We start from the raw sequence: 24033 nt of genomic DNA on the forward strand, positions 1-24033 counted from the left end.
AGTATCAGCTGTGCTAAATCATTTTGATACTATGTACTCTCGATATGACATGATGAAAATGGCACTTTACTTCTGTGGTTTTCCTTCCAAAAATTCATAACACCAGTCTAATCATGAGGAAAATTCCATTAGAGGAGCATCCTATAAAATACTTGACCATTACTCCTCAAAACTGTCAAGGTCATTAAAAACAGGGAAAGTCAAAGAAACTGTCACAGACAAGAGGAACCTAAGGAGACAAAAATTTAATGTGGAATCCTGAATGGAATTCTGGGACAGAAAAAAGACATTAGGTAAAAACTAAAAAATCTGAGTAAAGTGCAGACTTCATTAATGCATCAATACTGGTCTCATTAAATGTGGTAAAAGTACCATACAAATATAAGATAGTAATAATGGCGGAAACTGTAAGGTGTAGGGAACTCCTCTGCACGATCTTTTCATTTTCTGTGTAAATCTAAAACTGTTCTAAACAATAAAGTATTCTTTAAAAAGTCTTCTTCCTTTCCTGAACCTCTAGTACCCTAAGTGGTCTAAAGGGAACCACTTCTTGCCATTTTCTTGTGACTCCTTTGAGAGAGAACTTATGCCAATATAAACATAATATATGTAGATTCTTCTTTCTTCTGCTTAAAAAAAAGACAACGGCAACATACATACATAGTATTATCTCACTTAAGAATATATTTGGTGATTTTTCCATATTATCTCATATATTCATTCTATTCATAGTATTTCCTGATATAGATATACCACAGTTTAACTGATCTCCTGTTGTTGAATAGTTAGGTTGTCTTGTTTGACTGGGGGTGTATTAGTTTATGACCCGATTATTTAGAACAGAGGAGGTGGGAATTGGGGTTTGGGATGGTGGGAAGGGAATAGTCAAGTTGTATTTTGGTATTTAGTTGGATTTATTTATTTATCATTTATTCATTCATTCATTTATTAATTTAATACTCCACTTATCTCTGGAAGAGGATTTGAGGGAAATTGTTTAGTTATTTAAATCTACTTGATGAATATCTGAGAGATGCCTTCTGTGTACTAATCATAATGCTAAGTGAGTGCAGGTGATACAGAAATCTATTAAGGTACAGGTCCAGATCTTAGCTCCTGGTGAAAGAAACAGCCCCAAGAATATCATCATATTTTTGTAGTCTGTGCGAACACTGTGCTGCCGAAACACAAATGAGGAAGTGACTAAACGATACATTTTGAGTTTTAGATGTCATTCCAGATGAGCTTAAAAGGCAGTTGAAGGTTCATGGTTGACTCAACTTGGATGGTTTTTGTCTTCAAGGGAAGGGAAGGTCCTCAGTTTTCTCCTGTTCATAGTATCTGGAGTCAGAGACTTTATATTGGTAGAGCAGACTTAGCGTGCCTCCACTCTAAGTCAGCCTCTGGGAGAATGTCCTGTAAATTGGTTAGATTCATAAGCAGTGAAGAGTACTCAGTAGCATGATTTCCTTATGCTAAAGTATGCATTCAGGAAAATTATTATATACTGTGGTTCGGTGAAGCTGCTACACACAGTTGTGAAACTATTGTTGATTTTTTCCCCAAGGAATGGTTATATCTAAAGATGGAGGAGAAGGCAGGGACAGGGAAAAGGATGAAGTGTTGTGCTTTTCACTGGTTCCTTTTTGTGACAAAGCTTTCCTTCATGAACTAGCCTAGCTTCAAAGACTGGCTCTCTTTTGTTTATTTAATTATATATTTATTTTTAATTACAAAATAAATACATGATTGCATTTCCACAAGATATTCAAACATTTTTTCCCTTGACTCCAATTCCATTCCTTTCCACAGAAGGAACCATTTATTGCTCTCATTTGGTGTATATGGAAAAGGTGTGTGTGTGTGTTTTGCATTAATGGTGTCCTACAAAATGCACTAGCCTCTTATTTGATTTGTTCACTTAGTAGGATGTATTAGACGATATTTCGAGGCATAACATGTTGATTGACATTATTCCATTTTTATGACTATAACAAAATTAGTTCAGCCTTTTTGCTATTGTTGGCCTGAGTTGTTACCACTTCTGGTTTATTATTACGAACAATGCTGTAGGACCCCCTTGTACATTGTGGGGGTTTCTCTGGGTTATTAAGAAGTGATTTTGCTACTCATAAGATTTAAGGATTTTAAATTTTGCCAGATACTTCTAACGCATTGTTACATGAGAAAAACAAGTTGTAGATTTGAATGGATAATGTCATATCATTTATGTTGGAAGAAAAACCCAGATATGTCACAGGAACATATTCTATTGACTAGACTGGTAATAGTTGAAAACTTTGAAGAAAATACTAGACTTGAGGCGCCTGGGTGCCTCAGTTGCTAAGCATCTGCCTTCGGCTCAGGTCATGATCCCAGGGTCCTGGGATCGAGCCCCGCATCGGGCTCCCTGCTCGGCGGGAAGCCTGCTTCTCCCTCTCCCACTCCCCCTGCTTGTGTTCCCTCTCTCGCTGTGTCTCTGTCAAATAAATAAAATCTTAAAAAAAAAAAAAGAAAGAAAGAAAATACTAGACTTGAGAATGGTGGTCAAAGGGACTTTGGGCTTTTCAGTGATGTTTAGGTTTTTATAACAAGAAGGTGTGCATATCCTGTTTGAATTATAAATAGATAGTTACCCGTAAAAATACAAATATCTTTGAATAATTTATATCTATCTTTATGCCTCAGGCATAAAATAGTCCCTGTTTTTAACCATATACTGGTTTTTTTAAACCATTAAAAAATTTTGATCATGTATTATGGTGTGAAAAAAAAATCAACATATTTCAAAAAGTAGAATTAGGTGATGGTAGGTGAGGGTCACATTCTTTGGCCACTGTTATCCCAGTCAAGTATTTAATCATCTTGGGTTTTCTGGATTTTACAGTAAAAAGCTATCTGTTATTGTAGCTTTCTGATTATAATATTTAGATTCTGGTACAAGTGACTAAAACTTAAAAAATTTTTACTATTGACCTTAATACTCTTTAATGTAAAATAGAGTATTTAAATATTGCCAGTGTTGTGTGAATACACTAAACAGTTGTTTAAATTATGTGACTCCAAAGAATAGATGTTTTTTAATATGTAACTCTTTTTCTCTTCAAGAGATGTGAAAGCTGGAAATATTCTTCTTGGAGAAGATGGCTCAGTACAGATTGCAGGTAATGATTAGTATTTCTTTTTATTTTGATTTAATGGTCAATAGAACCACCTTACTTATCTTCTGTGTTTTTAGAGCCAGTTTTCTCTTCTAGTCCCTGGACTGTCTCTAGTCAAGCAGCCTATGTTGGCACATCCCTGCTGACTCTCAAGATATCCTCCACTATTCATCCTTCATTTTTTATCTCAGTCATTTTTCTGTCCATTAGTCATTACCTTCCAGTTATCACTTCTGACCCCCATGGAGTATCTTCTATGGGTTCTCATATCATAGCATTCTGTGCTTTCCTTTGAAGGAGAGGTAGTCACGAATCCTCACTGTTTATGAATGAATGTGCTGTAGAGGGGTGATACAGAGCTGCTTCTGTCCTGGGGTGACTGGGGTGTTTGCCAGTGAGCAGGAGGCATCTGAGAGGTGGAAGTGCACTTTTGGCAGATTCAGAGCTAAAGAGATAAGAGCTGGAGTCCAGCGCCTGCCAGAGGTGTCTGTCCATGCTGGTGAAATACTCCTCCTCCAGGTTGAGACTCCAGAGTGGTTGTACCGCAGGATTGTTGAGCAAGCCACTCAACTGAGGCCTCAGCTTGGTCCCACACTGCTGGGACAGTCAGGTGTTTGGCAGGAGGAAGATGATCACCCAGACCCTAAATTATTTCTTCAGCTTTAGAGGATAATTTAGGTGCACATCTTCCTTCATGTCCCAACCTAAGGAAATATTTTAGTGGAGCCACATAATGCTTCAACAGAAAAGAAAATATTGATAAATTTAACCCCTTTAAAATTCATCGCTTCTATCTATTGAAAGAGGAACAAATGTTTTATCACCATTAATTAGCAAAAAGGCAAACTGCATAGTAGACAAGATATTTGTAGCATGAAATAACTGATATAAGGCTGAAATTTAGAATACATAAAGAACTCATTAAGAAAAATCAGATAAGGGTGCCTGGGTGGCTCAGTTGGGTAAGTGACTGCCTTCGGCTCAGGTCATGATCCCGAGGTCCTGGAATCAAGTCCCACATCAGGCTCCCCCTACGCTGCGGGGAGCCTGCTTCTCCCTCTCTGTCTGCTTGCCACTCCCCCTGCTTGTGCTCTCTCTGTCAAATAAATAAATAAAATCTTAAAAAAAAAAATCAGATTAAAAATGGGCAGAAGATGGGCATCTGGGTGGCTCAGTTGGTTAAGCGACTGCCTTTGGCTCAGGTCATGATCCTGGAGTTCCCAGATCGAGTCCCGCATCGGGCTTCCTGCTCAGTAGGGAGTCTGCTTCTCCCTCTGACTCTACCCCCTCTTGTGCACTCTCTCTCTCAAATAAATAAATAAAATCCTCAAAAAAAAAAAGGCAGAAGACTTCCGAAATGAAGACATCAAAACATAAATGTAATAAAAGGTGTTCAACCTCACTACTAATCAGTTAAATGCCTATATTATAGGCATGCCTTGCAGATACTGTGGGTTTTGGTCCAGATGACCACAGTAAAGCAAATATTGCAATAAGGCAAATCAAATGAATTTGTCGGTTTCCCAATGTTTATAAAAGTTATGTTTATACTGTACTATAGCCTATTTCTCAGCAGTAGGTCTCAACAGTGGGCTTAAAATATTTAGTAAACCTTGTTGTAAACAGATGTGTCATCATCCAGGCTTTATTCTTCCATTTACAGAGCACAAGAAGAGTAGATTGAGCATCATTCTTAAGGGCCCTACCATTTGTGGACTGGTAAATGATCATTGGTTTCAACTTAAAAAGTCACCAGCTGCATTAGCTCCCAACAAGAGAATCAGCTTGTCCTTTGATGCTTTGAAGCTAGGTATTGACCTCTCTAGCTAATAGTCCAAGATGGCATCTTCTTCCACTAGAGAAGTCTGTTTTGTCTACACTGAAAATCTATTGTTCAGTGTAGCCACCTTTAGGAATTAACTGAGCTCGAACTTCTGGAGAACTTGTTGCAGCTTCCATATCAGTACTTGCTGCTCCACCGTGCACTCTGATGTTATGGAGATGGCTTCTTTCCTTAAACCTCATGAACCAACCTCTACTAGCTTTGAGCTTTTCTTCTGCAGCTTCCTCACCTCTCTCAGCCTTCCTATAATTGAAGAGAGTTAGGGTCTTGCTCTGGATTAGCCTTTGGCATAAAGGAATGGTGGGGCTGCTTTGATCTTCTATCCAGACCACAAAGACTTTCTTCATATCAACAGTTAGGCTGTTTTGCTTTTCTTATTGTGTGTTCACTGGAGTAGCACTTTTAATTTCCTTCGAGCACTTTTCCTTTGCATTCACAACTTCCCTAACTGGTACGAGAGACCTAGCTTTTTGCCCATTTTGGCTTTCAACATGCCTTCCTTACTGAGCTAATCATTTCCAGCTTTTGATTTAAAGAGAGAGACTGTGTGACTCTCCCTTTCACATGAACACTTAGAGGCCCTTGTAGGGTTTTTAATTGGCCTAATTTAAATATTGTTGTGTCTTAAGGAATAGGGAGGCCTGAGGAGAGGGCGAGAGATGGCTGGTCAGTGGAGCATTCAAAACACAACATTTATTGAATAATTTCTACATCTTTTTTTTTTTTAAAGATTTTATTTATTTATTTATTTATTAGAGAGAGAGAGAGAAACAGCATGAGAGGGGATAGGGTCAGAGGGAGAAGCAGGCTCTCCGCCAAGCCGGGAGCCCGATGTGGGACTCGAACCCAGGACTCCGGGATCATGACCTGAGCCAAAGGCAGTCGCTTAACCAACTGAGCCACCCAGGCGCCCAATAATTTCTACATCTTATAAGGACCTGGTTTGTGGTGCCCTCAAAACAATTACAATAGTAACATAAAAAATCACTAATCACAGATCACCATAGCAAATACAATGATAATGAAAAACTTCGAAATATTGCAAGGATTATTAAAATATTGACAGAGACAAGAAGTAAGCAAATATTGTTGGAAAAATTGTGCCAATAGACTTGCTCAATGCAGGGTTGCCATAGACCTTTAGTTTGTTTAAAAAAAGACAGTATTTGTGAAGCATAGTAAGGCGAAGTATTAAAAAACGAGGTATGCCTGTAAAATAACATTAGGATACCAAGTTATACTGGCTGACTTGGCAAAAACATCTGACACTACTGTTGTTAGTGTCATTGTAAAGCAAGGAAGAAATCTCATATTCCAATGGTGGGAGAATAAATTAGTACAAACACTGTATTAAGTCGAAGTATGCATACCCTAAAACTTTGGCTTCTAGGTGTATGGCCTACAGAAGATCATGCTTATGTGTGCTGCAGTGCTCATAAGCATTGAAAGTTTGAAACAGTCCCAGTACCCTTCAGTAGTAGACTGGATAAATATAAATAAATTGTGGTTAATTTATGCATTGGAATACTATACAGTGATGAATATGGATAGAACTACAACTACATTCAAAAGCATTAGTAAGTTATACAAAGATAAGGTGAAAGAAAACAGTTGAAATAGAATATATATCATATGATTTCATTTATATAGGTTCAAAACCAAGCACAATTATTCTGTATTGTTTAGAAAGGTAAAACCAAGTGGTAAAAAACTAAAGAGAGGATTCTGGGAAGATGGTGAAGTAGGAAACATCACGAATCTCTCCACATCTAGACAACTAAACCAGCAGAATCTGTCTGATGTAACGGTTTTATAATTCTGCAGTTCCTTGGAAGGTTTTTAAGTTCTAGGGGAAGGTTTGGAAGGTAAATGGCGGTTAATTTCAGTCCATTTCAGAGCTGCCTCACCCCTAGCCATCAGCCTGCTGGCAGGCAGCTGTGCACGTGTTTTTGGAGCACCTTGCACAACAGCTTGTGGGACCCACAGTGGGCAAAATGGACCGTCTTCCAGATATCGTGCATCTGTGCTCTGATCACTGATTGCTGCTTCTGATCACATTGGTGCAGATAAAGAGGCAGACCACCATTGTTGTGCCACCCCCTCCCCTCCAGATGACTTTCAAGGACTTAAAGGAGCAGCACCTTTTTTTCCTTCCCTTTGTTTTTCTCTTCCCATTTTTGGAGCCAGACATTAAAAAACAACTACATTGGTGGGGAAAATTGGAAAATGCACATGCCAGGAAAAGGTGCAGAAAAGTCCTGAGAAGAGCTTGTTTATACTTCAGACTGCTGCTTTACACAGAGATAGTCTATAACAACCAAAATAAAACAACAACAAACCTTGGGAAAGGGAGATAATCTGATTTCCAGAGTAACTACGTCATTACACTCAAATGTCCTGTTTTCAACAAATAAAATCACAAGGCATTCAATGAAACAGTAAAGTATAATCCATTCAAAGGAAATAAATGATAGAAACTGTCACTGAAAAAGCCCTGATGGCAGATCTACTAGACAAAACTAAAGGAAGATGTGAATAAACTCAAGAAAACAATGTGTGGATAAAATGGAGCTACCAATAAGGAGAAAGAACCAAAAAAACAAAAAAATTCTGGAGCTGAAAAGTACAGTAGCTTATATTACGAAATGAAAAGCCCACTAGAAGGATTCAAATGCAAATGCAGATTTGAACTGGCTGAAAAAAGAATTGATGAATTTGAAGGCAGGAAAATGGAAATTATAGTGTCTAAGGAACAAGAGGGACAAAGATTGAAGATAAGTGAACAGAGCTCAAGGGACCTGTTCAACATCATGAAGCAGTCCAACACACATGTGGGAAGTTCCAGGAGGAGAGAGAATGGGCAGAGAATATTTGAATAAATAATGGCTGTAAACTTTTCAAACTTGATGGGAAACATGAATATAAATATCCAAGAAGCTTAGTGATCTCCAAGTAAGATGAACTCTAAGAGACCTACACGGAGACACCTAATAGTCAAACTTATGAAAGTCAAAGAAAACAAATCTTGAAAGCAGGAAGATAGAAGTGACTCATCACCTACAAGGGATCCTCAGTATGGCTGTCAGCAGATGTCTCATCAGAAGCTTCAGAGGCCAGAAGGCAGGAGGCCAATATATTCAAAATGGTAAAAGAAAAAATTTTGTCAATCAAGAATCCTGTATCTGGTAAAACTATCCTTCAAAGTAAGGGATAAATCAAAGACATTGCCAGATAAACAAAAGCTGAAGAAATTTGTTTCTGATAGAACTACCTGCAAGAAATTTTCACAGGAGTCCCACCAAGTTTGAATGAAAGGACACTGGACAGTAACTTGATGCAGTATGAAGTAAAGATCTCATAAAGGTAAATACATGGGCAAATATAAAAGCTAGTATTATTGTAACTGTGGTTTGTGACTTCACTTTTTTTTTCTACATGATACGTTACTAAAACCAGTGGTCTAAAAGTTAATATTACCGTTAACTGGTTTGTGAATCCAAAACATGTTTTTACTTAAGAGACCAGTGTATTTAAGAGAATTATCAGTTCATATTTTGGGGCACACAGTATGTTAAGATATAATTTTGTGGCAGTAACCAACAGGGGTGGGAATAGTGCTGTAAAGAAGAGATTTTGTGTTATTGAAGTTAGGCTGGTATAAATTCAAGATTTTTTTTAAATTTTTTTTATTTTTTAATTAAGTAATCTCTGTCCCCATCATGAGGCTCGAACTCATAACCCCAAGATCAAGAGTTGCATGCTCTACTGACTGAGCCAGCCAGGCGCCCCTAGGCTGGTATAAATTCATATTAGAATGCTGTAACTAAAATGTTAAATGTAATCTCTATGGTAACCAAAAACAAAATAGTTACAGAATATAAACAAAAGGAAATGAGAAAAAAATTAAGCATTTCACAACAAAATGTCAACTGAACAGAAAAGCAGTGCGGGAAATGAGGGACAATAAAGCTATAAGACATATGGAAAACAAATAGGACAATGACAGAAGTCAGTCCTTCTTTATCGGTAATTGCTTCAAATGTAAATGGATTAACTCTCCAATCAAAAGACAGAGATTGGCAGAACAGATAAAAATACTTAATCCAACTGTATGCTGTCTATAAGGGACTCATTTTAGATCCCAGACACAAATACATTGAAAGTGAAAGGATAGGAAAAGGATATTCCATGCAAATAGTAACCAAGAGAATAGAGGTGGCTATTCTATATCAGAGAAAATAAACTTTAAGCCAAAAGGGATATAAAACAAATAAGGACTTTACCTATTAACAAAAGGTTCAGTACAGCAAAAAGATATAACAGTGATAAATATTTGCACACATAATAACACACCAACAAAATATATGAAGGAAATACTGACAGAACTGAAAGGAGAAATAGATAGCTCCACATTAGCAGTTGGAGACTTCAATACTCCATTCACAATAATGGATAAAAAAGGCAAGAGATAAGGAGATGAAAGACTTAATACTATACAGTACACCACATAGAGCTAACAGACACACAGAACTCAACAGGATCAGGATATACATTCTTCTTAAGTGCACACAGGGCATTTTCTGGGGTAGACCATGTTAGACCACATATTAAGTCCCAGGAGATTTTATTTTATTAAGATTTATTTATTTATTTTAGAGAGTGCGTGTTAGCAGGGTTGGGGGGAGGGGGAGAGGGACAGGGAGAGAGAATCCTCAAGCAGACTTCTCCTGAGCATGGAGCCCTGAGCTGAAACCTAGAGTTGGCTGCTTAACCAACTGGGCCACCCAGGTACCCCAAGTCCCAATAGATTTTATTTTATTTTATTTTTTTAAAGATTTTTAAATTTATTTGACAGAGGGAGACACAGCGAGAGAGGGAACACAAGCAGGGGGAGTGGGAGAGGGAGAAGCAGGCTTCCAGCTGAGCAGGGAGCCCGATGTGGGACTCGATCCCAGGACCCTGAGATCATGACCTGAGCCAAAGGCAGACGCTTACGACTGAGCCACCCAGGCACCTGTCCCAATAGATTTTAAAAGATACTATATAAAACACTTTCTCTGACCACTGTGGATAGTGAGAAATCAATAGCAGAACACTAGAAATTTCACAGATATGCAGAAATTAAACAACACACAAACAACCAATGGAAAAAGGAAAGCTTCACAAAGGAAATTAAAAAATACTTAGAGACGAATGAAAACAAAATCACGATATATCAAAACTTACGGGACATAGGAAAAGTATTGCTAAGGGGCAAATTTATAGCTAAAGACACTTTATTTAAAAAATAAGATAGCAAACCAACAATCTTACTTTACAACTTAAGGAACTAGAAAAAGAAACTAAACCCAACTCTAGCAGAAGGAAGAAAATAATAAAATTTAGAGAAGAGATAAAGGAAATAGAGAATAGAAAAGCAGTAGAGAGGTGATTCTTTGGAAAGATCACCAAAATTGACAAACCTTTAGCTTGATGGACTGGGAAAGAAGGAGAGAAGACTCAAAATGACAAAAATCGCAAGTGAAGTAGATATATCAGACAAAGTAGACTTTAGAACAAAGATCATAATAAGAGATGAAGAAGGGCATTACGTAATGATAGAGGGGTCAATCTGAAAAAAGAATAAAACATTTGTAAATATTTATGCACCCAACATTAGAAGCATCTAATTATATAAAGTAAATATTAATAGAGCTAAAGGGAGAAATAGACAGTAATAACAATAGGAGTAGGGGGCTTTAATACCACCACTTAAATCAGTGGATAGATCAAACAAAATCAAGAAGGAAATATCAGCCTTAAATGATACATTAGGCCAGAGATAGACTTAATGTACATTTACAAAACATTCCATCCCAAAGCAACAGAATACACATTCTTCTTGAGTACATGGAACATTTTTCAGGACAGATCATATGTTAGGCCACAAAATAAGTCTTAATAAATTTAAGAGGCCTGGAATCAGATCAAGCATTTTTTCCAACCATGCTTGGTTGGAAACTAGAAATTTATGTGAAGAAAATGGGAAAATTTACAAATACGTGGAGATTAAACATCATGCTACTGAACAACCAATGGGTCAGTGAAGAAACTAAAAAATACCTTGTGACAAATGAAAATGGAAATGTAATATACCACATTTATTGGATGCAGCAAAAGGAATTCTTTCCCCCACCTGAATCACGAGTCTCTTGGTTCTGAAAACAAAAGCAGTTCTTTTTTTTTTTTTTTAAGATTTTACTTATTTATTTGAGAGAGAGTATGAAAGAGTACAAGTTAGTGGGGAGAGGCAGAAGCAGGCTCCCTGCTGAACAGGGAGCCCGACGTGGGGCTCAATTCCAGGATCATGACCTGAGCTGAAGGCAGATGCTTAACCAACTGAGCCACCCAGGCACCCCAACAGAAGCAGTTCTAAAAGAGAAGTTCATAGTGATAAATGCCTACCCCAAGAAATAAAATCTCAAACAACTTTATACCTCCATCAGAAAACTGTTAGAATGATCAAATTTAGTAAAGTTGCAGGATACAAAATCAGTACATGCAAATCTGTTGCATTGCTGTGCATTAGTAATGAACTATTAGAAATTAAGAAAATAGGGGCGCCTGGGTGGCTCAGTCGTTAAGCGTCTGCCTTTGGCTCAGGTCATGATCCCAGGGTCCTGGGATCGAGCCCCACATCAGGCTCCCTGCTCTGCGGGAAGCCTGCTTCTCCCTCTCCCACTCCCCCTGCTTGTGTTCCCTCTCTCGCTGTGTCTCCCTCTGTCAAATAAATAAATAAAATCTTTAAAAAAACAAAAACTAAGAAAATAATCCTATTTACATTTGCATCAAAAAAGTAAAAATACCTAGTAATAAATTTAACCGAAGAGGTAAAAGAACTACAAGACATTAAAGATGTTGAAGACATAAATAGAAAGATATTCAGTGTTTATGAATTGGAAGAGTTTATATTGTTAAAATGTCTATACTACAACAATATACAGATTCAGTGTAATTTCTATCAAAATTATAATGGCATTTTTCAGAGAAATAAAACAATCCTAAAATTTGTGTGGAACCATAGAAAACCTCATATAGCTAAAGCAGTGTTGAGAAAGAACAAAGCTGGAGGCATCATGCTCTCTGATTTCAAAGTATATTGTAAAGCTGTAATAATTAAACAGTGTGATACTGGCATAAAAATGGACGTATAAATCAATGGTACAGAATAGAAAGCCCAGAAATAAACCCACACACACGGGCAATTAATTTATCCTAAAGGAGTCAAGAGTATACAGTGGGGAAAGGATAGTCTCTTCAGTAAATGGTGTTGGGAAAATTAAACAGCCACATGTGCAAGAATGAAGCTAGAGTACCATCTTAACCTCATATGCAAAAATAACTTGATTACCTCGAATTAAGGACTTGAACATAAGACACGAAACCATAGGGGTGCCTGGGTGGCTCAGTCAGTTAAGCATCTGCCTTTGGCTCAGGTCATGATCCCGGGGTCCTGGGATCGAGTCCCTCATCGGTCTCCCTGCTCAGCGAGGAGCCTCCTTCTCCCTCTGCCCCTCCCCCTGCTCATGCTCTCTGTCTCTCTTTTTTTCAAATAAAATCTTTTTAAAAAAAAAAAAAGACATGAAACCATAAAACACCTAGAAAACATGGATGGCAGCCTCCTTGATATAGGTCTTGGTGATGATTTTTTGAATCTGACGCCAAAAGCAACTAAGGCAAAAATGAACAAATAGGAATATCAAACTAAAAATCTGCACAGCAAAGGAAATCAACAAAATGAAAAGGCATCCTACTGAATGGGAGAAGATATTTGCAAATCATATATCTGGTAAGGGACTAATATCCAAAATACATAAAGAATTTGTACAACTCAGTATCAGAAACTGAATAATCTGATTAAGAAATGGGTAGAAGATCTGAATAGACATTTTTCCAAAGAAGACATACAGATTGCCAACAGATAAATTGAAGATGCTGTGTCCTTAATTACTAGGGAAATGCAAATCAGAGCCTCACACACCAAGATATTGTCTCACACCTGTTAGAATGGTTATTATCAAAAAGACTGGAAACAACAAGCATTGGCCAGGATGTGGAAAAACCAGAACCCTTGTACACTGGTGGTGGGAATGTAAATTGGTTCAGCCAGTGGAAAACATTATGGAGCTTCCTCAGAAAATTAAAAGTAAAACTGTCTATGACCTAGTAATTCCACTTCTGGGTATTTATCTGAGGAAAATGAAAACACTAACTCAAGAAGAAATATGCATGTTCATTGCATTATTATTTACAATAGCAAAGAATATCATAGGATGGTATTGGGAAAATTGGACAGCCACATGCAAAAGAGAAGCAGGATCGGATCACTGTCTTACACCACAGATAAAAATTAACTCAAAATAGATTAAAGACTTAACTATAAGACCTGAAACCATAAAGCTCCTAGAAGGAAACGTAGATAGTAAGCTCATTGATACAGGTCTCAGAATGGATAGAGAAATTGTGGTGTATGCAAAAGTGGAATATCATTCAGTCATAACAAATAATGAAATCTTGCCATTTGTGACAGCATGGATAGACCTTGAGGGCTTTGTGCTATGTGTAATAAGACAGAGAAAGACAATACTGTATAATCTTTCTTATATATGGAATCTAATATATATATTAGACACTAAGCTCATAGATACAGAGAACAGATTGGTGGTTGCCAGAGACAGGGGTGGGGGATAGGAAAAATGGGTGAACTGGTTTTGTTTTTAGTTTAAATAAACTGAATTTTTTAGAATATGGCCTTAAGTAGACATTTCTCCAGAGAGGACATACAAATTGCTAATAAGCACATGAAAAGATGTTCAACATCACTAATCATTAGGGAAATGCAAATCAGAACTACAGTGAGATCCCACCTTGCATCCATCAGGCTGCTAACAAAAAATGCCGCAAAACTAGAAAATACAGAGGATGTGAAGAAATTGGAATCTTCGTTCACTGTTGGTGGCAATATAAAATGGTACAGCTACTGTGGAAAATAGTATGACAGTTCCTCAAAGAATGAAAAACAAAACTACTGTGTAATCCAGCAATTCCACTCCTGGGTATAGAATTCCAAAGAACTGAGAGGAAGGACTCATAAACAATTATTAGGACACCCATTTTCACAGCAGCATATTCTCCATGGCTAAAATGGGAAAGCAACCCAAGTGTCCATTAACAGATGAAAGAATACACAAAATGTGGTATATACATAAAATGGGATATTATTCAGCCTATAAAGGAAGGAAATTCTGTAATATGCTACAAAATGGATAAACATCGAGGACATTATGCTAAGTAAAATAACCCAGCTACAAAAAACAAACACTGTATGATTTTACTTATATATGAGGTCCTTAGAGTATTCAAAATCATAGAGGCAGGAAGTTAGAATGATGGTTGCCAATGACTGGGGAGAAAGAGAATACGAGTTATTGTGTAATGGGCACAGATTTTTAGTATGGAAGGATGCTAATAGAATGGACTGGAGCAAGGAGGAAAAATCTGTTAAGATGGTGATGTGTGAGGGTGGAGAGTGGAATGAAGGACCTGTTAAGGTATGTCTTAATTTAGTCAAGAATTTCAAAGGAAAGAAGAGAAAATGTCATGTTGTTTGTATGTAGGACTATATTATTTTCCTATCCACCTACGTTAGTTACTGTACTTCTAATACCTTGCTCTTATATCTATTTCAGACTTTGGGGTTAGTGCTTTTTTAGCAACTGGTGGTGATATTACCCGAAATAAAGTGAGAAAGACCTTTGTTGGAACTCCTTGCTGGATGGCACCTGAAGTTATGGAACAGGTATTTTGTCTTTCGTTTTTATTAAATGATTTACAGTTTTGTACAGAAGGGAACAAAAACAGAGTAGCGTTTGCTTTTGTTTGGTGTACAGGTTTCCCCCACTAATGGAAAGTAGTTTGTTCTGTGAAACCTTTTGTAAGCTGAAATGGCACAAAGCAAAGAAGCAATTACCACTAATTTATTTGTAAAAACTTCTTAGCATTTCCAGACCCAAAAAATAACCTCTTTTAGGCCTTTCTGATACCATAGAACACATCTTGCTGTTGGATACACAAACTAAGTTGAGATAAAATGTAGATGCTCACATAGTTCAAAGCTCTGGTGGCCTGAGCTGAATGTGGTTCTCTGGGAAGGAGCTGAGCAGCACCAGTCTCGCCGCTTGGGCTGCGCGCTGCTTCCATAATGGCTGGCTGCAGAGCAAACGCTTTACGTCGTTTTCACTTGTTTTGTGAAAGCGAAAATCCTCTTCTGATTTCTTTCCACAGTGTAAACCTACAGTAGGTCTTTCATACAAGCCAAATGGCTTAATGGGAACTTTGAAAAAATAGGGGGTTGTGTGCTAGGTTAGCTTTGGGAAATACATGTTTCTGTTCTTTGGTTAAGACATAGGTCCACCCTTAACAACAGACCTCTAGATCTTTACAAATGATATGTGAAACTCAGGATTTATACCACATACAACCTAAGGAACAATATAATGAAGATTGGTTTAATAATAGTTTCCATGTTACAAATTAAATGACCTAATCTTTGTACATGTAGATTCACTGCTATGGTTCTTGAAGGACTAATTTTGCTCATAACCCCATTTCCCATTTGCTTTCAAACTACTCTAGTCAGATATTGCTCATCTAGTCATCTTACGGAAACTCTGCTAATTCTCAAATCAGTGCTCATTTCTTATTTCTTTCCTTACTTGTTTTCTTGTCACTTGAAACAGTTGATCATTTCCACCTTTACTTACATCCTTAGCTTCCCTAGTGGTTTCCTCATTCTTCCCCAACTGTCAGGTCAGGCTGTGTCTCTGACTTCTTTTCTGCCTTCCTTCTACTTCCCAGAACCTTGTTCTTGAGTTCTCTTACTAGTTAGTCTCATCTCCACTTCTCACCTGTTACATTTTCCTTTTAGTTTTTTGTGTTTTTTTTTTTAAATATTTTATTTATTTTATTTTATTTTATTGTATTGTATTGTATTGTATTGTATTGTATTGTATTGTATTGTATTTTATTGTATTTTATTTTATTTTATTGTATTTTATTGTATTGTATTTTATTGTATTGTATTTTATTGTATTGTATTGTATTTTATTTTATTTTATTTTATTGTATTTTATTTTATTGTATTGTATTTTATTTTGTTTTATTTTATTGTATTTTATTTTATGTAGGCTCCACACCCATTGTGGGGCTTGAATTCAACAACCCTGAGATTGAGAGTTGCGTGCTCTACTGACTGAGCCAGCCAGGTGCTCCTAAAGACTTTTTTTTAAGATTTTATTTATTTGAGAGAGAGAGAGCATGTGAGGCAGGGGAGGGGCAGAGGGGGAGGGAGAGGGACAAGCAAACGCCACACTGAGTGTAGAAGCCCAGCGCAGGACTCGCTCTCATGACCCTGAGATCATGATCTGAGCTGAAATCAAGAGTGGGATGCTTAACTGAGCCACCCAGGTACCCCCTAAAGATTTTATTTTTAAGTAATACCTACATCCATTGTGGGGCTCAAACCCACAACCCTGAGATCAAGAATCATACGCTCTACTGACTGAGCCAGCCAGGCACCCCCTACCTATAATATTTTCTAAAGTATATCCATGCTAGTCTTAAGCCCCTAGATAGTTTCAAGCTTCCTATAGATGTTTTACATAAATTTCTTTTAAATATCTCAAAGTCAGTATGTAGAACTGAATTCACTTTTAACTCTGTCATAATGCCTGTGCTCACCCTGTTGGTGAGGGAAGCATTCCCACTCTAGGGTTATGCAGATGCTGAACACCTGACACTGGACTGCTGAGACTGACAGCAGTTTGTTAGTCACGTACACGCAGAGCTGCAGGGAGGAGGACGCTACATGTCACATGGGGCTGCACTCAGGAAGAGAGTCAATAAACAGTGGCCGTGGGAAACAGGCTTTGTAGTATCAAGAGAGTGAGGTGCCCCTTGGTTTCCTTGCGAGGGTGATTGACTCATCTGAATAATTCTGAGGGCTGGTGGGGAGCTGAAACCGGCTGCTCAAGGCTGAGCAGGAACTTTGCCTGGTCCAGTTGATAAGCAGGGTTGTTGGGGTAAGGGACCTTATCCTTTGGAGCAGACTGGAGAGGGGATCTTACACTTAGCTCATTAGAAGCCCACCTTCTTTTACCAGATGTCAAGGCAGCACATTATATGGAGCTTTAATTTCAGGTCCCAAATCACACATTTCACCCCCCCCCTCTTTTCCTGGGTTGCTTAGGATATAAAATGAAAATATTTAATTTTATAATGTGCTTATGACAGTATAAAAGGACAGAAACTTGGCCACGTGTTCAACAACTTTGAAAATATTCAGACCTCTTGTATCTAAAGTGATAAAACAAGACCATAACATAGAAAATTTGGAAAACCAAAGGCTTAGCACTACTACCTAACAATTTTGTTCTAGTTCTGTCCTTTTTCTAAAAAAAAAAAAGATTACATACTTTTGTAATAAGTATCAAAACTTGTGAAGAGAGGCGCCTGGGTGGCTCAGATGGTTAAGCGTCTGCCTTCGGCTCAGGTCATGATCCCAGGGTCCTGGGATCGAGTCCCGCATCGGACTCCCTGCTCCTTGGGAGCCTGCTTCTCCCTCTGCCTCTCTCTCTCTCTCTCTGTCTCTCATGAATAAATAAATAAAATCTTTAAAAAAAAAAAAAAACTTGTGAAGAATTTTATATTCTTTTTTCTTCATATATGCTTTATGACAAGTGGTTTTCTATATTTTCATATAGAATTCATTTACATTGCTTTTAGTTGACTATATAACATTTCTTTTAAGTGAGTATTCCGTACTTAATAATTCCCCCATTTTGGGGAATGTTCATTCAGATTGCTTTTTCTTTTTTCTTGTGTTACCAAGTATATTTAGCTTTTGCCTACTCTAGATTACTTTATTGGTGTAAAGCTCATGAACACTTTCATGGTTCTTGATACATATTAGAAGCTGCTTTTTAAAAGTGCTTTTAGGGGTGATGGCTGGCTCAGTCAGAAGAGCATGCTACACTTGATTTTCAGGGTCATGGGTTCAAGCCCCTCACTGGGTATAGAGATTACTAAAAAAAAAATAAAGTGCTTTTAGGGTGTTAAAAGTAATCATGTACATCTTTATGTTCTTTACAGGTCCGAGGCTATGATTTCAAAGCTGACATCTGGAGTTTCGGGATCACAGCAATTGAACTGGCCACAGGGGCAGCTCCTTACCATAAGTATCCACCAATGAAGGTGAGGTTCACAGTCAAAATACTACCCCAGCCCATGTCCCAGTTTCTTTTCAGAGCCTACTCCTAGGAAGTAAATGGATTTGAAAATAATGAGTTTTTAGAACTGTGAATTAGGAAGCTATTTTAAGGCCAAAGGAATGGTTTATTTTTTAAAAGGAGGTGGGGGAGGAGATGAGGTTTATTTTTCATCCACTGCAGGCAACGAGTCCTATAATTAGGACTACACGTTAGCCTGTTTGCTCAGAATGAGAAATACCTCCATCCTTTAGTAATTCCATTTCAGTAAATATAAATTGAATCTGAAAAGCAAGTATTAATTCTGACTATAGCCCCCTTTTATATTCTTTAGTGTTAACTTTTTTTATAAAGTGGCATGTGCTTTTATATAAAAAAGTCACACAGTATAGAAAAATCACCCCAAATCTCACTATATAACTATGACCTTCCTTATTAACACCTCTGTGCATCAAACTAGTATGTTGCCATGAAAGTCAAAGAAGGAAGAGATTTAGGATGGACAGAATAATCAAAATTGTCAGTTATTGCAGAGAAGGTGGGAAGAGTGAGAACTGAAAAAGGCTGCAGCTCTGTTAACTAGGCATCGTCAGTGCTTTCTCAGGAGTGGCTGAGGAGTTCTGGGAAGAGAATGCCAGATTACAAGGGGTCATGTTAAAACAGAGCCATGAATAGGTAAAATCAGCAAGATCACATTTTTAATTTTGCTATGGTTTTATTTATTTATTTATTTATTATTTGATTGTATTTTATTTTAAAATTTGCTATGATTTTAATTTTTTTATAAAGTTTTTTTAAGATAAGGACTCTTTTTATTAACATATAATGTATTATTTGTTTCAGGGGTATCTTTTTTTTTTTTAAGATTTTATTTATTTGTCAGAGCACAAGCAGGGGGAGCAGCAGGCAGAACAGGCAGAGGGAGAAGCAGGCTCCCTGCTGAGCAGGGAGCCCGTTGTGGGGCTCGATGCTAGGACCCTTAACTGAGCCACCAAGGTGTCCCTGATTTTAATTTTTTTTTTAAACATTTTTTTTCTTTTTTTCTCAAAGATTTTATTCATTTGACAGAGAGACACAGCGAGAGAGGGAACACAAGCAGAGGGAGTGGGAGAAGGAGAAGCAGACTCCCCGCTGAGCAGGGAGCCCAATGCAGGGCTCGATCCCAGGACCCTGGGGTCATGACCTGAACCGAAGGCAGACGCCTAAGACTGAGCCACCCAGGCGCCCCTGATTTTAATTTTTTTTTAAGGTAGTTTGGCAGTATAAGAATGGGGACAGAGGACATGAAGAAAGGGTTCTAACTAAAGGACATTCAGTGCTGATACAGTTGAACCCTTGCAGCCACTTTACCTGGGAAGCCAACTATCTGTAGGATATTATTTGTGTGGAAAACACCTAAATAACTCTGTGTTCCAAATAACTGGTTTAGAGTGAACTGCTTATGTATTGGAGGTTGTCTGTATTGAAGAATTTTGGCTACAATACTTAACTTTACTGAGTCATCAAAAGTTTCTATTATATGGAAAATTCTTCCAGGTTTTAATGTTGACACTACAAAATGATCCTCCTTCTTTGGAAACTGGTGTTCAAGATAAAGAAATGCTGAAAAAATATGGAAAATCGTTTAGGAAAATGATTTCATTGTGCCTTCAAAAGGATCCAGAAAAAAGGTAAAATATGAGATAAAGCTTATGTTTTTCTTCATCTAATATTGTAAACCATTGTGGGAAGTCTAAGTATCACATACATACATTCATGTGCAGGAAACTATTTGCGCATACTCAAATATATTTATTTAAATATAAACTTTAGAAAAAATATACAGAGACTATTACACTAGGTAGGAAATGAATGAATGACTTTCTCCCTTTTTAGTATATAGTGTATTCTAAATAGTTCAGCTATTTCCTGGTTAATTTTTTATAATTTTGTATTTTGTGAATTCTGTGTTAATAAAATACCATGTTAGTGGGACGGCTTGTTTTCAAATGTATTTAAAAGTCATAAGCAAATATCTTGATGCTGTTTACAATTTCAATAACAAAAGAAATACACACAGCAAATGTTATATCTGATGCCAAATAATCATATGTATTTCCTTATTGGAAAGATATTTTAATGAGTGGACCAAAAATGCAAAGCGCTTACTTATTAACACTAGACAGATTAGAAGGCAAGTAAGTGAATAAACATGATCATCTAATGTCTAATGTCTGTATCTTTATGAATTGAACAGAATTAAGTGATGTTGGAAGTCATTGAGTACAACCTTTTATCTTTGAGGTCAACCAGCTACCTAGTCATTGAGGTGGGACTTGAATCCAAAACTTCTGATTCCTTACCTAGGGTTCTGTTTCCACTGTATCTCATTTTTCTGTTTCACATATATATTCCACTCAGTGTTTTAGCACTGAGTTTTTAAATTTTGATATCTCTAACGATCAACAAAAGTAAAAGATTTTAATTGGTATCCTTAGTCATGTCTTTAGTATATTTCATGGAGCTTCAGAATTTACTGTTGGAAATACTGGAAAGGATAAGAAAAACAGGTAGCAAAGTTCAAATCTGTGCTATTAGAACTTTTTTTCTGTTTCTGAATAAATTGGTATAAAAGATAGGGAATACTTTTGCTTCTGCTTAGTTAATTGACTAAAGTAACAAATTTTTTTGTTACAAATACCCAGACATGCTGAATAAATTTATCAGACTTAAAAAACCAAATCCAGAGATGAGCTTGCAATAAGGGGAGATCCTCAGGTGGTAGAAATAATGAGGATGACCTAAATTAGAGAAGAAATATCATGAACTAATCCTGTGTCTACTCTCAGTGGGACACTGTTCATTCTAATAACATACTCGGTTAGATTTCTAATTTCCATGTGGGGACTGGAAATGAGATACTGGGCCCAGCCACCGGGGATTCTGAACTGTGATCTCTGCTTATGGGTAGGACCTTTACAAGTCTGCCTTCTGAGTAAAAGGACAGACCAGAAAACAAAATATGGTCCATCATCACAAAGATACAACAGAATTCTTCCTGAATAATCCAGTTCTCTGACCTGGACATTCTGTAAGTTAACAGTCTGAATTTATACAACTCATATTATCCAGGAACCCACAGGATTAGAGAATAAAAACAGTATTGCCAAGCCAGTTTTATTTCTGGCAGAAGCAATTAGAAAACTGTATACCGTTCGAATTGTTCCAAACTCTGGATCCATGAGATTCCTGCAAATAATGCCCCACTGAAGAGATCAGAAGCTGAAAATATAAAACACATAGCAAAATACTACACAGCAGACTAGAGTCAGCAGACACAGCAAGCGGAAGGATTAGTGCTCCGAGAACTTTGGATAATGCAAAGACTCCTGAAAGGACTATAAAATAAATATATTTAAAATAATTAAAATCCTAATGGAGGAAATCAAAACCATAAGAAGAGAATATGACTATGACTAAGAAAACAAAACAAATGGAACTACTAGAAATGAAAAATACAGTAACTAAAATTTAAAACTTAACAGATTCCCTTGAGTATAGGCTAGACTTAGTGTCTTGCTTCTGATAAACAGAATATGAAAAAGGAATTAAATGATGTTGCTATTTTGCAGCTTTAGAGTGGAGAAACCTGGTGGACACCTCCTTCACAAGTGATCCAGGTTAACATTAGCAATAATAAGACATACTTATTACATACTCCTAGATATGATACAAGGTAAAGGGCATATTACTTCTGAGGTATTCCTACCCCCAAGTCTTTAACTTCAGTCTGTAATGAGAAAACATCAGACAAAGCCAAATTGAGGAATATGCTATAAACTCCCTGACCAGCACTCTTTCAAGAGTGAGGAAAGGGATGACTGAGAAAGTGGTACAGATTGGAGGAGATTAAGGAGACATGAAGACTAAAAGCAACATGGTTTCCTGGATTAGATCCTGGAGCAGAGAAAGGATGTTAATGCAAAAACTGGGGAAACCTGAATAAAGTCTATAGTTTATAATGTACCAATATTAATATTTTAAAGTCTGTAGCAATGTTAATATTTTTAGTTAATTTCTTGATAATTATACCATGGTTATATAAAATGTTAACATTGGGGGAAGCCGGTGACAGGTATGTGGGAACTCTGTATTATCTTTGCATCTCTTCTGTAAGCCTAAAATTATTTCAAAAGAAAAAGAAGCTGTAGAATATCTTATTTCCAGTTTGTAAACCAAAATTATACTTTGTTTAGAACATTTCTAAGTTAAAAAGGAAACAGAACTTCAGGGGATTGGTTAAACAGAACAGCCAGTAAAACAAGAAAGAGATGATAATTTATTGACTACTAATCAAGTTACCGGGTACTTTTGTAAACACAACATATTATCATCTCATTTAATTTTTACAGTAATTGTATGAGGATGGTGCTATTATTTTCTCTGTTTTACAAATGAAGAAACTGAATCACAGAGTGGTTAAGTAACATTGCCCAAAGTCACACAGTTAATAAATGTTGGATCTAGAATTCCAACCCATACAATTTGACTATGGACTTTCTGCTCTTACTTAATCACAGTACACTATACTGAGGAAATTGCTCAGAATGCAGCACAGAAAGATTTTTTAAAAATGGAAATATAAAAGGAAGATGAATATTTGGGGGTTAGAATGGGAAGGTTCAGTGTGTGTGTGTGCACATGCACATGTACATACACATATACATGTGTATGTATATATAGATTTTCCATGAGAGATTAGAGAGAATGGGAGAAGCAATATTTAAAGAAATAATGGCTGAGAATTTTCTGGAATTGATGAAATACCTATATCCTCAGATTAAAGAACCATCCCCCCACCCCCCAATTCCAAGTAGTATTTCCCTTTCCCCATTTGTACACAAATCGCGAAACTGCTGGACTCAAAGGCAAAGAGAATCTGTGAAATGTGACTAAGGGGGCAGATTACCTACTGTGGAATAGCAGATAGACTGACAGCCACTTCCCTAATAATAACAGTTGAGGCCAGAATATACTGGAACAGTGCTGAGAGAAAATAACTATTAACGCAGAATTCCTGATCTAGTCAAACTATTATTCAAGAATAAGCATGAAGTTAAGATTTTTTTCAGACAAAAATTGAGTTTCCAGTCACTTTTATCACTTAAAGAACTCCTAGAAATTGTACTCTAGAAAGAAGGAAATGAACCCAAAAGAAAAGGATGAATCATAAGAAGCAATGCTGTGAAACTGTTGAACATAGTGAAATCTTGACTGAATGAGAAAATAGGAAGGATGTCTACTTTTCAGTTTGCATAGCACTTTTACCTCTCTTCTCTTAATCTGTACAGTAATCTTCTGAGGCCCTGATTCTCAAGCGTGAATCACCTGGGGAGTTTTAAAAACTACTGATGTGGGTTTGCCCCCACAGATTCTGCTTTAATTGGTATGGGGTACAGCCTCGGCGTTGGGATTTGTTTTGAAAGTCCCGCTGTTATAATGCACAGTAATGTTTAAGAACCACTGCCTTTAGGGGCTTGACCAGGTAATACAGAACCTTAGAGAAGAGATTTGCTTAGGGTTACATGGTAGGTGTGTGGTGTAATCAGGTCCAGTCTTTTAAGTGTAGTATGGTTTCTTTATTCTCATACTATTTAAAAGTTTGTATGATTCACAATGATGATGCCTTTATTCAAAGACTGTACAGTTGAGTTAAAAACTGAGTATAGATTCAATTTGGGGAATG

At 37.1% G+C, this 24033-nt stretch overlaps 1 protein-coding gene across 4 annotated transcripts in view; it reads left to right on the forward strand.

Moving 5' to 3' along the window:
• Window positions 1-24033, forward strand: part of OXSR1 (oxidative stress responsive kinase 1) — a 93743-nt gene that overhangs the window by 44987 nt on the left and 24723 nt on the right. For all 4 annotated transcript variants that reach the window (XM_034992147.1, XM_034992155.1, XM_034992163.1 and 1 more), the window contains 4 exons: window positions 3109-3164; window positions 14733-14842; window positions 18193-18294; window positions 19845-19978. In XM_034992147.1, coding sequence (XP_034848038.1) covers window positions 3109-3164; window positions 14733-14842; window positions 18193-18294; window positions 19845-19978 — 402 coding nt within the window. The remainder of the gene's footprint in view (window positions 1-3108; window positions 3165-14732; window positions 14843-18192; window positions 18295-19844; window positions 19979-24033) is intronic.

Source organism: Mirounga leonina, unplaced genomic scaffold, assembly GCF_011800145.1.
Source record: "Mirounga leonina isolate KUSES-001 unplaced genomic scaffold, KU_Mleo_1.0 Mir_115, whole genome shotgun sequence".
NCBI lineage: Eukaryota > Metazoa > Chordata > Mammalia > Carnivora > Phocidae > Mirounga > Mirounga leonina.